General features: G+C 44.0%; 1 protein-coding gene across 6 annotated transcripts in view; it reads left to right on the forward strand.

The window, feature by feature from the left end:
* The window catches only part of LOC8024895 (cyclin-dependent kinase 16), a 155,737-nt gene that overhangs the window by 113,963 nt on the left and 28,066 nt on the right, over positions 1 to 13,708 (forward strand). For all 6 annotated transcript variants that reach the window (XM_029976652.4, XM_029976650.4, XM_029976651.4 and 3 more), the window contains 2 exons: positions 7,134 to 7,258; positions 12,332 to 12,451. In XM_029976652.4, the coding sequence (XP_029832512.1) occupies positions 7,134 to 7,258; positions 12,332 to 12,451 (245 nt within the window). The remainder of the gene's footprint in view (positions 1 to 7,133; positions 7,259 to 12,331; positions 12,452 to 13,708) is intronic.

Genomic DNA, 13,708 nt, shown 5'->3' on the forward strand with positions numbered 1-13,708 from the left:
GTAGGGTGGGTTGCGGCGGGTGGGCTCCGAGTGGCTCCGGAATTCACGAAAGGGACGGAGGGGAGGCCTGTCTATTGTGCGGAACCCGTGGTGGTGATGACGACTCTTCGACGGAGGGCGCTTGTTTTCCCGCTCGCTTTCTTTTTCGGGAGTTTGATGGGAGTTTTGGGGACTGCGCGAGTACGTGCCTGGAATTGATGGGCCCGTTTGGGGAAATTCGTTTTCGCCCTGGAATGTCGGAATTGGGGACTTGTTTTTTGCGGGTTGAGGTTGGGGGAGGGCAATGATGCGTGGATGGTTGGGAAGCAGGGGGGCGGGGGGGATCCGGCGTGCGATCCCACGCGCAATGAAAGCAATAATTGGTCTGGACCGTTTTTATCGACGCGGAAACTTGGTTCGACGGCTTTCGGGTTAAATATAGAGGGGCGACGCGATATTCACTGACCTTGTGGGAAGGTGACGCGAATTGTGAAAGAAAGTGCTGGAGGGAGATGTGAAATAATTGAACCGAGAGGTGGGTTTCGTCTTTTAACGTGCGCGCAGTGAAAAGGAGCGCAAGGACACGGGACATTGAATAGCGTGCAGAACCCGTACACGAGGCAACGGCAGAACGATGCGTTCTAACAACAACGACGCAGGTGGACGACAGGGCAAAGCGCGAACACAGCAGCAGTGCGATGAGCGAAAGCAGGAAGGTTAACCCGTTCAGCGTTTAGCTGGATGACTTCTCATTTTTTGCCCTCGGTAACTATGGTAAAGGTTTAACAAGGTTCTCATCTAAGTTTATTTTCAATGATTCCATGGAGTTTCCATTGAACATTTCCTTTTTTGTTTGTTATTCCCTTTTTGATCTCGTATTCCCTTTTCATGGACTCTTTGTCTCTCCCTCTTATTTTTTCTTCCATGCTGTTTATTCACTTTATCTTGTATAGCAATAATCTGCAGAAATGGAAACAGGCAATACTCCTTAGTAATGACCAACAGCTGATCCCGTTACGATATATCTGTATGAACTACACTTCTCCCCAGTAAAGGGGGCAGCGCAGGACCATACAGCGCATGAAATATGATGTAATCATCCTTAGTCGAGGTATATTTTTCAGCCGTAGAAACATATCCAGGCTGTTTTGTAAACTTTGCATTCAGTATTTGATTCCGGTGGTCTGCCTGTTCTTATTTCTTGCCTGTTTCTAATTCGAAAATGTTCACCTTTTCAGGTGTATTCTCTGTTTTTTCTTAAGTGCAGTGTTAGCTTTTTGAGCTGCAGTCTCGTGCAGTTGCAAATATGTAGAAAGTAAAATAGAATTTGACGAATGAAAGTCCACAGTAGGGAATCAGGTTGGAAGTTCACTTCTAATAGCTTATTCCAAGTTACAGAAATCCTGGCATAACTTTTCGGGTAAATGCTTGAGAGAGAATTTCACGGCACCCCCGATTATCTCGCACTTCGGTTATGATTTGTAGATAATAATCAAACTTTCCCAGTTTGTGTTTAATGATGTCCTCCCACTGTTTTAAAGTATGAGAGTGGACTTGTGCCGGTTTCTTTCCTCTCATTTTTGCTACGTTTATGTGAATGAAAGTTGATGCACCGCAAATCATGCCTGTGGCCATTGGCAGACACTTGAATTCAGTAGTAGCTTAAAATGTTGTTCTGTCCAAATTTGATTCTGATATTCTTCGAGCATGGCTCGACCTCTGCACGGCCCATGTTCGCGATGGGGAGTCCCCAGTTGCCGAGAGTTCATCGAGCTTTCCTCGGACCCTAATCCTTTTGACACGTTCGCTTTATTGCCGGCGGGCGGGGAGACGCGTCTCATAATTGGCCCAGTTGTCTTTTTTGCGCGTTGCTCAGACAGCGCCCTTGCTCCGCTGCCAAGGAGTTGCGACGTCTCGTTGCGCGGCTACTGCTAACCCATTTGCGGGGGTTTAAATTTAAGGTGAGGAAGGCTCGCCGAAGGTGGCCCCTCTCCGAGCCGACGGTTGCGTTCCTCGCGCGCTCGCGTCAGAAGGAACAAAAACAGAAAAAAACAAACACGCTTGAGGTGCCGGCAGTGGTGTGCGGTTGCAGGGAGGCACGGCACACCGGATTTCCTCACGAGGTCGCCGACGTTAAGCTTAGTGCTCGGGCAATCACTGACGCTGGATTACGGGTCTTTAGCAATCATCGACGTCCGCGATGCACTTTTTTAACATCTTGGGAATGTTTCCCCCCGCTTTTTGTGCTTTAGTGTCTTCTTGCGAGCTTTCGGGGAAAGTTCAGATACTTTTTTTTGGTCACTCTCTCTGGCTTTGCTCATGCGAGGTGTTTATTTTTAGGCTACACTAACGCAATCTGTGCAGGTAAGATAAGATATACGGCCAGTGGGACTTAATGTAATCGTCGCAATAAGTCACTTAATGAGCTTTTTTTTTTTTTTTTTTTTTTTTAATTAGCGAAGGTAAACATAGAGTTCCAATTCGAAACGTGCCGAGCGTCACCGAAAACCACTAAATCAGTAAATTTGAGAAAGACCGACGCCGTGGGAAGCGCGGTGGTGCGCTAATGTTACCCCTCGTGCATCAGGTGCCAGGCTAGTGATGCGACAACGCGGATGATTAGAGACGAATAAAAACTAGTGATGGACCGAATCTGCCGAACTTCAGATTCTACAAAGTTCAGCAAATGCCGAACTTTTGAAGGAAAGTTCGGCAAAGGTTCGGCAAACGTCTGCGCACGCGCGAGAACGCGACGGGGCCAAGGTTTGCAAATGGACGCCGTGCGTTCGTGCGGTTACCATCGTACAGCGGTTACGGTGGGGTACGGAGTAGGCGACGTGGTAATTGTGTGTTTGTCAGCCTTTGTGAGTGTGGTTCTCTTCAATACTCTCTGCCTCAAGAACAAAAGAGCGACCAGAAATGGACGCAAAAATGCCGTGGTCCACTGCGCAAGTGACTAATGGTGCGATATATTCGGGATAACGTGATTTTTATTTGATCTTTCCAGTGACGCAACGAGGTAGTTGCAACATCGACTGACAAGTACTGTAAGGCACTCCTCGCCGTTATAGCAATCCTGTTTTCGGCTCACAACTCGTTTGTGAGAGAACAAAATAATATTGCTGTCAATGAGCGTTATTTCGCGATTTTCATGTCTCTGCATAAAACTCAACAGAACTGTAATGCTGGATGTCGCACATCCGACATTCCTAACTCTTCTCATCTTCCTAAACGCCCAATGTGTCCTAACATCGGAAACCGAAATTTTAAAAGTTAGAAACAAGACGTTGCGAATATGGGACGCGCACTTTCAAGCAAAGCTGGCGTCAAGTGACTCAAATCGAAGAACGTGCATATTTACAATAATATTGTTATCTCTTTCTGGTGAATCAACAGCCGTTGCATTCATTTTCGCGCACGAAACGGTGACTCCCGGGGAAGTAAGAACGCAGTGCTACTGCTTTTTTTTTCAATAACACACACTTGTAGGCAGGGGCGGATTTAGAGGGGGGGGTCCGGATGTCCTGACCCCCCTTTTGATTTCTGCATGTGTAAAATTTAGCGCGTAAAACGAAAGAGACGGGGAGGGGGTTCCTAAACATATATGGTACGCTGACCAACACCTGACCCCCCCCCAGGAAATTTTCCTGCATCCGCCCCTGCTTGCAGGTTTGCGCTGATGAGGCCTCAAAACCGAAACTTGCGTATCGTGATTGCGCTGACTGCGCCCACTACTGCCCAACCCCGAATTGTCGCACAAACATCTGCACAGTTATTTTAAAATTACCAGTAAACATACAAAAATGACACGGATACTATAATCTTGTAAAATATCACCTTATTTAGTGATAACTACGTCAATATGCATTAAAAAAAAAAAAAGAAGAAAAAACCTTGGACGCTTTTTTTTCGCATGATAAAACGATGTATAAACTTTTAGGTCTGGTAACAATGTATTTTTGCCGAATCTTTAGAAAAGTTCGGCAAAAATTCGGCTTTGGCGAATCCTTAAATTCGGCGCCGAATTTTCGATTCGGCGAAAGTTCGGCCCATCACTAATAAAAGCCGTGCAGGCACGTTTTTGTATTGCCAGCCTTGCGCCTGTCGGACGAGTGGTAACTTTAGCGCAATATCGCACTTCCCACGCACTACGAGTCTCTCAAATTTACCGATTCAGGGATTTTTGACGATGCTCAGCAAGTTTCTAATTGGAACCAAATGTTTCGCTAATTAAAAAGTTACACATTTTAGTCAATTATCCGACTAAACGTGATGATTAGACTCCTATATTATGCCTCCCTGGCAATATAACGCACTTGCACAGACTGCAGTAATCCATTCTTCATAGATAAGAAAACAAAAAAAAATCTCTGTAAAGCAAGATAAAGAACTTTGACACTTGATATGATGTGGTAACACTTGTGCAAAAACTATGTTACACAACCGTGTCAGTTTCATACATGCGTTCTGATCTCAGGGGGAATTAAATATGTCTACTTGGATGGACTAATTGAGGTCTCCTGGCTGACAATGTTTGACCTACTAGTATGGGCTGTCATTTGCAGAAGGCGTATTAATGCGCTGTTCTGAATTGCTATATCTATCAATCGATGGATTTTAGTTAAAGCAGCCCAGCAAAAATGCTTAATGTACATTTTTTTTTTTTACATTTGACATTTAGATTAAATGATAAGGCAGCGTAGAGAGTTTCGGATGTTATCTAATTTTAGTTTTACCCAAATTTATGACTTAACCATATGTCGAACCTTCAGGAACGATGCTTTCTTTCATCTATATCACTTAAGTTATGAATTAATTTTTGCGTTCCTTACATTCTGCCTTTATGCAGGGATGGATCCCTCAGTTGATAAATTTTTGCACTTCAACTTCATCGCGCTTGTTTTTCATTTCACGCTTGTTACACAATATAGCTCAGTTTCTGTACAATAGTCTGTAATTTCGGAAAGGTTTGGTTTCACAGAAATGCCAGTGTGTCACTCATATCTCGACTGGTGCTGTTTCTTTTAAAGATTCAATTCAGCAAAGCTGACTTGAGCGTTGCTTAACAATTCTTTGGTAACTTTGAGTTGGACTAGAGCCGTGAGAAACCTAAATGAAAGCATTGGACGGATGAAAGAGGCCAACCCTTTCTGGTTTGTCAGATATTCTCTGTTGCAAGGAATGATAGCGTGAATCATTACAGGTATAAATAATCGTTTCCCATAGCTGCTGCCTCCCGTTTATTCCTGGCCGGCCTTCTGCCCCGACGGAAAAGTGATTTCTAAAAGTAGCTCTCTAAGCGTGAAAGAGTTTTGAAATTTCGCACTTAAGCGCGTCGCAACTCCCGGTGCTGAACGGTCTGTCGGGAGAAACTCTGCGGAGTCATAGCCCTCAGTTGTGAAAGCCTCGCGCGAGGAAAATACTGAGTGATATTTATGGCTCGAGGAACTGAGCAGATGATTCCGTAACCGTAATGAAGTCAGATAAATTCTGCAAATTAGCCCAAGTGAGATTTTTTTTCCGAGGTTTATTGAGTTGCCATTGTTAGTTTTGTTTAGGTGATGTTTGAGAAACTATTTATATAGCAAACTATTATCTTGCGGTACATCGAGAGTTCGCAAACTTGTCGAGGCACATCTGCACCCGCATATTAAAGTATGAATGATGTTATAAACATAAATGATAATGATAACTTTATTTTCCAAATGGTGGAGGCTTGACGAGCCTGAAGCCCCATACAGTGACAAACGCAGCAAGAAACACACACGCACACACACACACGCACGCACGCACGCGCGCACACACACACACACGCACAAAAAACATTTACATAAAAGACAAAACTTCATCAGATTTATCATAAACACTACTCAGTAGACACTGTTGTAGCCCTAGAAGATAACCCTTACAGTTCAAACAAACAAGTAGATAATAGGTAGCATTATATAGTATGCATCGATAAAGAATCATAAATAGAATGAGCGCAAACCTTTAGTTGATATAGAGTCAATACAAATTTCCTTGTTCGCGAGGTAGTTGAGCAATTTAGGTATAGTGTAACATAGCCTTTTTGTGTACCATAGTTTGTCTTACAGCCGGTAACCTTCCAATATTCCATGTGTCGAGTTAAATGGATGTTATCCTTCGGCACTAACTCAGATAAGTCTGTCAAGAAACGCATTTTTTTTTTTTGGTTGTTGTTCTCGAGTTTTAAGCTGATATAATCTATATTCATAGAGGTTAAATATTTTTAGCATTCTGAACTTTCGAAACAAACCCTCACTATGGTAATCGTGAAGCACATTACAAATAATTCTCAATATTCGTTTTTGCAATAAATATAGTTTCTGCAAGTTTGTGAACGTCGCATTACTCCAAACGAGGCTACAGTACCTTAAATGGGACTGAAACGGTGCATTATATAATAATAGTTTTACATTAACGGGTAGGGAAGAACTGTGACGGTATGTTCGTCCTATAACACGTGACAGTTTTGTGACTAAGTGATCAATATGGTTATCCCATGACATTCGTTGTGAAAAGAATACTCCGAGAGTTTTAAAAGTGCTAACAATTTCTATTGGGACGGAATTCAATACGAAGTCTCGCGTTATTAATATACTCTTGTTTGTTGGCCGAAAAATTTAGGCTCGTTTTCTCGGTATTCATGTTCAGACCATTATCTCGTGCCCAGGCGTACAATTTAGACAAGGTTAAATGATAACATCATTCGTTTTTTCGAATCGCCGACCTTGCACCTTTAGCGCACCCCCTCGCTTCCCGCATGCTTCAAGTCGTCAAAAAATTGGCTAATTCTAGGGTTTTCTCTGAGGCTCGGCAAGTTTCTAATTGAAACCGTTCGTTTATTGTCACTAATTAAACAATCAGTGAATCAATTTTAGGTAATGATATAGCTAATTAGGATGTTATTTGAAATCTCTTCCGTCCGTTGTAGCCGGCAGTTTATTCTCGAAAAGTTTTTTTTTTTCTCAAACACTTTATATTCAGGAATGTTCGAAAGTCTTTGCAAAAACAGCCAGCATGTGAAATGTGCCGTTCTCTTACACAATGATGCTTGATTTTGTCGCCTGTTGTCAGTCGGAAGTGCAGGCTTGCGAGCGTGTGGCTGATGTGGTGCCCTCTGTTCTGTGCAGGTGTGGTGCACGAACATCCGCGGATCGGCTCCGACGGGGAGAGTGAGGAGGCGTCTGGGGCGTCCGACGAGATCATCTCGCCCGTGAGGCTGCGCGCCAAGACCAACAACCGCTGGACCAGCCAGGTGACTGCCCACTCCCGCCACTCTGTGCTTCCCTAACCCTGAGACGGGGTGGGGGCAGTGTAAAAATACTAATAACAGTGATGTGATTGCTGCGCAATTGGCGCCAAACTGTGCCAACGTGCTTACCCTGCTACATCTTACATCTGCCGAAATATGGTAAATTTGCGCCAGCATTGCATCAAAACGTAATTTCACTAATATATGAGGCCCCACTCCACGGCCGGATCGTTAGGTAGGCTCGTGCGAATTTTCGGAACCTTCGATTATCGCAACCTTCGATTATCGCCTCAAATGACTTACTACTACATATGTCTGTGTCAAGCACTGACAACGCTTGGAAGTGCCGCTATATTTTTCATGTTTGCGGTCTGTTCTGGCGGGTTAGTTAGCTTCGTTAAGTGCGCTTCCCCGCCGCGCTCTGGTGCACTGCGGTGAAGCGAGAACCGCGCAGTAGGCATCGCGATTTTCTGTCTTGCTTCGCCGCAGCGCACCCGCGTACTGGGTGGAATGCACTCCTCCAGAGTGGGATGTCGCACACGCGAGCGTCGCGCACATAAAATAAAAAAAGAATAAAGAAAAAAGTGTTTAGTGAGCATTAATGTAACAACCATTCCTTTCAGTGAAAATTTTTGCTACTGTATATGATAAAATAAACAGCAATATTCTGACATTTTTTTGTTTCAAATTTGAGATTTGGCAGATACTCTGGTATTTTGAGAATATTTCATATAGTGGTAAACTGTTCCCTAGGTTTATTTTTTATGTCAAACTCCTTTTTATTTATAACCTTTATACAGGTTGCATCTTTGCGATTACACATTGAAGAGTAAATTAAAACTAAATTAACTGGTGCAGTGGGTGGAAACTTTTGAATAACTTCAACCAGTTCGGCGGGATTGTTCACATGTCTATTTTTGTTATCATGAAGTTCTACTTATAAAATGCCATTAATGTTCTAACCAGATGGCAAGAACTTTCTTTTTATCTTAATTAAAAATTTCAGTTTTATTACAACCTTCAGTACTCCAATGAAACATCAATGTAGGTGCTTGACATTATTGTTATAACATTATTTCCATGGAATATAATATTTGATTTACTTTGAACTCTACAACCTTCAGGACTCCAATGAAACATCAATGGAGGTGCTTGACATTATTGTTATAACATTCTTTCCATGGAATATAATATTTGGTTTACTTTTAACTCCATAACTAAAGCAACTATTCACAGCAGTTTATACTGTCCTTCATCAATCAGCAACCTGTTGCTGTTCCTAATGTTTTTATTCACAACTAAACAGCTAGTCTTGTGTTTAGGGGAATCAAACCTGCCGTGCAATTCATAAAGCAACTATTCACAGCAGTTTATACTGTCCTTCATCAATCGGCAACCTGTTGCTGTTCCTAATGTTTTTATTCACAACTAAACAGCTAGTCTTGTGTTTAGGGGAATCAAACCTGCCGTGCAATTGATGCTAGTAAAAGGCTGCACAGAAGTCTGAAGGTAAAGTGGTCATATCTTTTAGTTAGACAGGCCAACACATAAATAAACCTTAACATAATATTTGCTATGGTAGGAGTGAAAACGAAGTGTGTGCTTAAGCTCCAAAAGTTCTTTTTGCTGCTCCAAAATGGACTTCTGGCTGCTCCAAAAGGTGCTCCAAAGTGGTTTAGACTGTAATAATAACAGTTTTAGAGCACAGCTCTTAGGCGCTCATAGCCATGTTTCGTGGCGTCGGCATGACTGTGCACGTTGCATTATGGGACGTCACAGACCTATAGACCAATTCAATTCTTCGCTAAATTTGGCAAAGAAACTGAATTGATGTGTAGGTCTGTGACGTCCGATAATGCAACACTATGCATTCAGTTTCCCCGCTAAATTTAGTGGTAAAACTGACGTCACATGACCTCAACACCAATTTATTTTGCCATAATTTGTGTACGCCTTTGGAAGAGTAAAAGTCTCAATACACCTTAGTGTTTGCAGTTTTGTAAGCACTGGTTTAAAGTATTTTTCAAAGCAACAACAATATTGGGTAGGAATGTTTCCCACTTAAAGGAGCTGTGCAACGATATTCAATTGGAGTGTTTTTTACTTTACACGAGCTTACTGGCACACCTGGGACTCAAGGATACTCACACGCAACGCCATTGGCCAAGAAAGTCCTTTGTTGCGGTGTAATTTCAAGGACAAAAGCGATCATTTTCATTCAATCTCTCCTTTGCAAAATTTGATGACGTAACTCGGGGATCGCAGTACACCCAAGTGACGAAATTTTAATGCGGTTCATAGATAGGACCCGAGCATTGCGTGGACACTCGACTTGGGCTCGTGACAATTGCTAGCTCGAGAAGCATTCGGGTTGTGACCCGTGTCCAATTGCTGCAACGACGACAACAGCCGAGCCATAACAATGTCTGGAACTCAGCACGTGTCCTGTGCCTTGCCAACCCCAGCGCGTGGCTATGATCAACACTGGCGGCATATAATCGGCTCCAGATCACGTGGCCGCTTGTTCTGGCTGCGAGTTGAGGGGGTGAACGCTGCTCGTTTTTCTTTAATTTTTTTTCTGGGACTTCTATTGCGTGGGGTGAAAAACGAACGCGTGTTTCATAGGTCATTAACGTTAGGGATCCGTTTTAAGCGGTGTTTGCGCAAAGTACAAAAATTGTTGCATAGCACCTTTAACACACGCTTACTACTGCTAGTTACCCAAGCATACGTGCATGCAACATCACTGGCCAAGAAGCTTCCTTGTCGGGATGAAATTTCAAGGATAAAAAAGCGGACTTTTTCTTTCCGTCTCTCCTTTGCAAAACTTGGTGATCGGTGACATTATCGCGGGGATCACATTGTTGACATAGTCACAGAAAGGACTCCATGGTTCCTGTATTCAAATGTTGCTCTTAAATTGGACAAGAGCACTGCGTGAGCACTCGCTTTGTGCTCGTGACAATAGTGCACTGACAAGCATTTTGGCTCGTGTGCAATTCACTGCAATTTGGGAATAGCCGAACAATTAGTGTTTGTAATGTGCTATGTGCTTCATCAACCCCAAATTTTATTGCTTGATAACATTTTACACTAATACTCTATACACTTTGTGGTTTAAAAACAAAATAAAAAAAGGGGTGTAAACAAGCAGTCAAGAACAAATGGTGTGGGCAGTTGTCGGTCAGAACTGGAATTATTGAGGGAAATGAAAAATGACTCCACAATAATCAAGCAGGCCAGCTTTGAATGCTCACAGATATTCTGAGATGCCATGGAATGACCCTTACAAAGCAATTTTTATGTCAGAGAAGGAATGGTGATGGTGATAAGAATGGTGATAAGAATAGAGGTGGTAAGATAAGAAGTTACCATGAATAACAGACGCAGCAAAACTAGGAGTGTAAATGGTGGTTCGAATCGAATAACAAGGTGTCATCTCTAGCTTCTAAAGGGTTAAGAAGACAGGCTGCTGTGGCTCTCCCTTGCACTGTGAAGATTATGAATGACACAGTGTTATTCGACTCAAACCACTATCTGCCCATTTCTAAGCAAAACTCTGGAAAGTGTCTGTGTCACATGACTGACTTCAATATGTCAGTTGCAGCATCTAATGAAGGAAATTTGCGCACTGAATGAAGCCGTCCGAAGAGTTTACAACTGTTGCTATTTGGTAAATGTAGGCTCGCGGGAGAAAGAAGCGACACTGCTTCTGTAACTTAAGAGCATGAGCAATGAGCAATATTGCTTCCGCCCCGTGGTCGGTAGTTTGGTCCGACTCTCCCTAATAGAAATGCGCTTAGAAATACGTTAGCGTCAACTGTTTTGAGCTCCTTCCCGCAAGAGTGCGTGCATATATGACGCAAGGCGAAGCCACATGCTTTGGCAGCGGTGCTGGACTGCCGCACTGCAGAAACTTCGCCAGCCTTGACTGCGTAACACAAAATGGTTGACGACAAGTACTATTACTTTTGTTCTTTTGCGGCTGTGCCGTCTTTTGACAGGAAAAATACTAATTTCTAAGCTAGGCAAGATACCATAAAAGAGCATTCTTCAAAGTCTGCAGAAAGAGCTTTCAAAAAAAAAGAAGAAGAAAAAAAATTTTTATCAGAGGCCTGAGCAGTAGCTGACTGAATTTTTTTGTTTGGTTTTGTTTGGGTGCCTTGAAGTCATGTGGGTTGGGCTGTCACTGACACACTTGCTGAGCCTAAAACTGTCCCACTTGGTTTCTTGTACCCGCTTCTGGTTTGGCTGCTTTTCCGCAAACAGAAAGACAAAAGCAGTGTCCGAGACGCTTGAGGAATCTGCCTGCGCCTCTCGGCGTTGCTTTTTGAGTTTCTTTCCTCGGGACACAGGCTCAAGGTCCCCGTCAAGATTGAGTTGCAGGCGGGGTTCTTGGCTGTCTTCTTTGGGCTGCCTAGTTGGGAGGGTATGGACGAGTCTTAAGGGAGTGGGAATGCCAGAAAGTTTCCTGTAGTTGCACCCAGAAATGGTAAGGCTTGGTGCATAATCGCTAACACCTGAGACTGGTGAATGCACAGAAGGGGACAAACCCTCCTGTGTGTTTCTCCAGTCTCGGGTTTTTATAGTTATGAATAGTCGCTAGCTAACTTGTTTTTCTTATCCTTGTGTTTGATGCAAGGGGCCCCTAAAGTGCGGACAATCCATTTATAGCTTGCGGTACTGTAGGTACTGTTGGGTCATTGATTGTTTATTCATTTTGTGGGGCTAGGAGTCGCATGCTTTGACTAACACTTGATTAGGTTAGCATTTCTTTGGACACGTCTGCTATGGCCTTTAATGACAAAATACTTTAAAATTCCCTGGGCCCCTTAAGGGGCCCGTATAATAAGAACCTTACCTAATACTAGGAATTAGTTGGAGATTGTGGAACGACAACTTGTCATGTTTGGAAATCTGACTTGGTAACGGAACTCGGGGTCGAATCTACTATATCCTTCATTTGGAATCGAAAGGCTACTAGGTCTCCCAAGCTTGCTGCTGAACGCCCATGATTGACGGCCACAACCCGTCTCTGTTGGCAGACCCTACCATTTGCTCCTTCTCGTTCTGCAGTCGGACATCAGCAAGCGGTTGTCGTTACCAGCAGACCTGCGTCTACCGGAGGGCTTCCTTAGCAAGCAACAGCAAGTTCTCGATGGACCACTCAGCCGGTCTGTGCGGAGGCAATCTCTGGTGAGTGCTTTGCGGCTACAAGTTGCGCATGTGCAACGGGCCGTGAAACTGGTCTTGAGAGACGGGTGGAGCTGGCGACTTTCGGTACATACCACATAATGCAATTAGGTTGCTGCCTATGTACAGGGCGAGCCAAAGGGATTGACGACTGTTTGAAGGGACCACTTAAATCGGTTTTTAAACTTATCGAGCTACGATTTTTCACAGAGGTGGCCTGAGGATGTTCATTAAGGGTATAAAAATTTCGCCGAACGAACTTGCCCGACTAAAAAGTTACGAGTGGGAAAACCTGAAATCCCTCCCTACGGCGCTGTGCTAACCAAAGACATCTGATTGGCGCAACAGCTGCTAGATGTCGGCAGTGCCCAACCGCGTCAACAGGGGCAGTTAAGGCACTGCGAGTATCGCATTTTTCAGCTACTGCTCCGGTGATGACACCGCTGTTGTCAGCGGCTTGATTTGGAGGTTTCCCTCCGCGTGAGGCACGCATCACCCAGCGTAGAATTGTAGGGCAGCGTGGAGGTCACTGCCGAAACTCCGCCCAAAAACGTCGGTGAGCCTCTTTCATCCTTTGGCACTCCCCGTAGCAGAGAGCATCCTTCACTACTCCCGTTGGGAGCTAAACGCGCACCACGAAGGTGACTTGCACCCCAACACAGCTCGTACTAAATTTGCGGACAAAGCAAAAAAGAGATGTGGGAACAACCAGAAAGTGCGAAGCAAATGGCGACATGTAGCCAAAATTAATTGTAAATTTGGCCATGTGTTGTTACTCTGAAGCATAGCTTATTTAGTGGCACTATTCGCCGCTAGTCGCCGAGAGATGGCATTCTAGATTGCGCTACCCTGCTCAGAAGGACAGCGATCAGCGAGCCTTGCTCCCTCGCAGTGTTGCCAGGTCTACTGATTTTTCAGTAGATCTACCGATTTTGCACACTGTCCGCTGATTCCTTCAGCTTTTCCACTCTGGTGAAGAAGGAAGACCAGCAAAGTTGAACTATGGTGGGAATGAAGTAATGGCCAGTGTGGAAAGGCCGGAAAAGTTGCCGCCATCTTTGAGCGACGGCGGCAACCAGACAACCAGTAAGCAAGTTGTTTGGTTGCCGCCGTCGCTCATAGATGGCGGTAGCTGTCCAGAGTTCAGTGTCATCATTTGTTTGTTGACGGACACGATCCTGGGGAAGCTAGCCCTTAACAGCTCCACTTTAAAGAAAAGGAGGCGACAGATTCGTTTTGTTCTTTTCGTTTTATGTTATT

The sequence above is a fragment of the Ixodes scapularis genome, unplaced genomic scaffold (assembly GCF_016920785.2).
Source record: "Ixodes scapularis isolate PalLabHiFi unplaced genomic scaffold, ASM1692078v2 PGA_scaffold2__306_contigs__length_199485367, whole genome shotgun sequence".
Classification (NCBI taxonomy): domain Eukaryota; kingdom Metazoa; phylum Arthropoda; class Arachnida; order Ixodida; family Ixodidae; genus Ixodes; species Ixodes scapularis.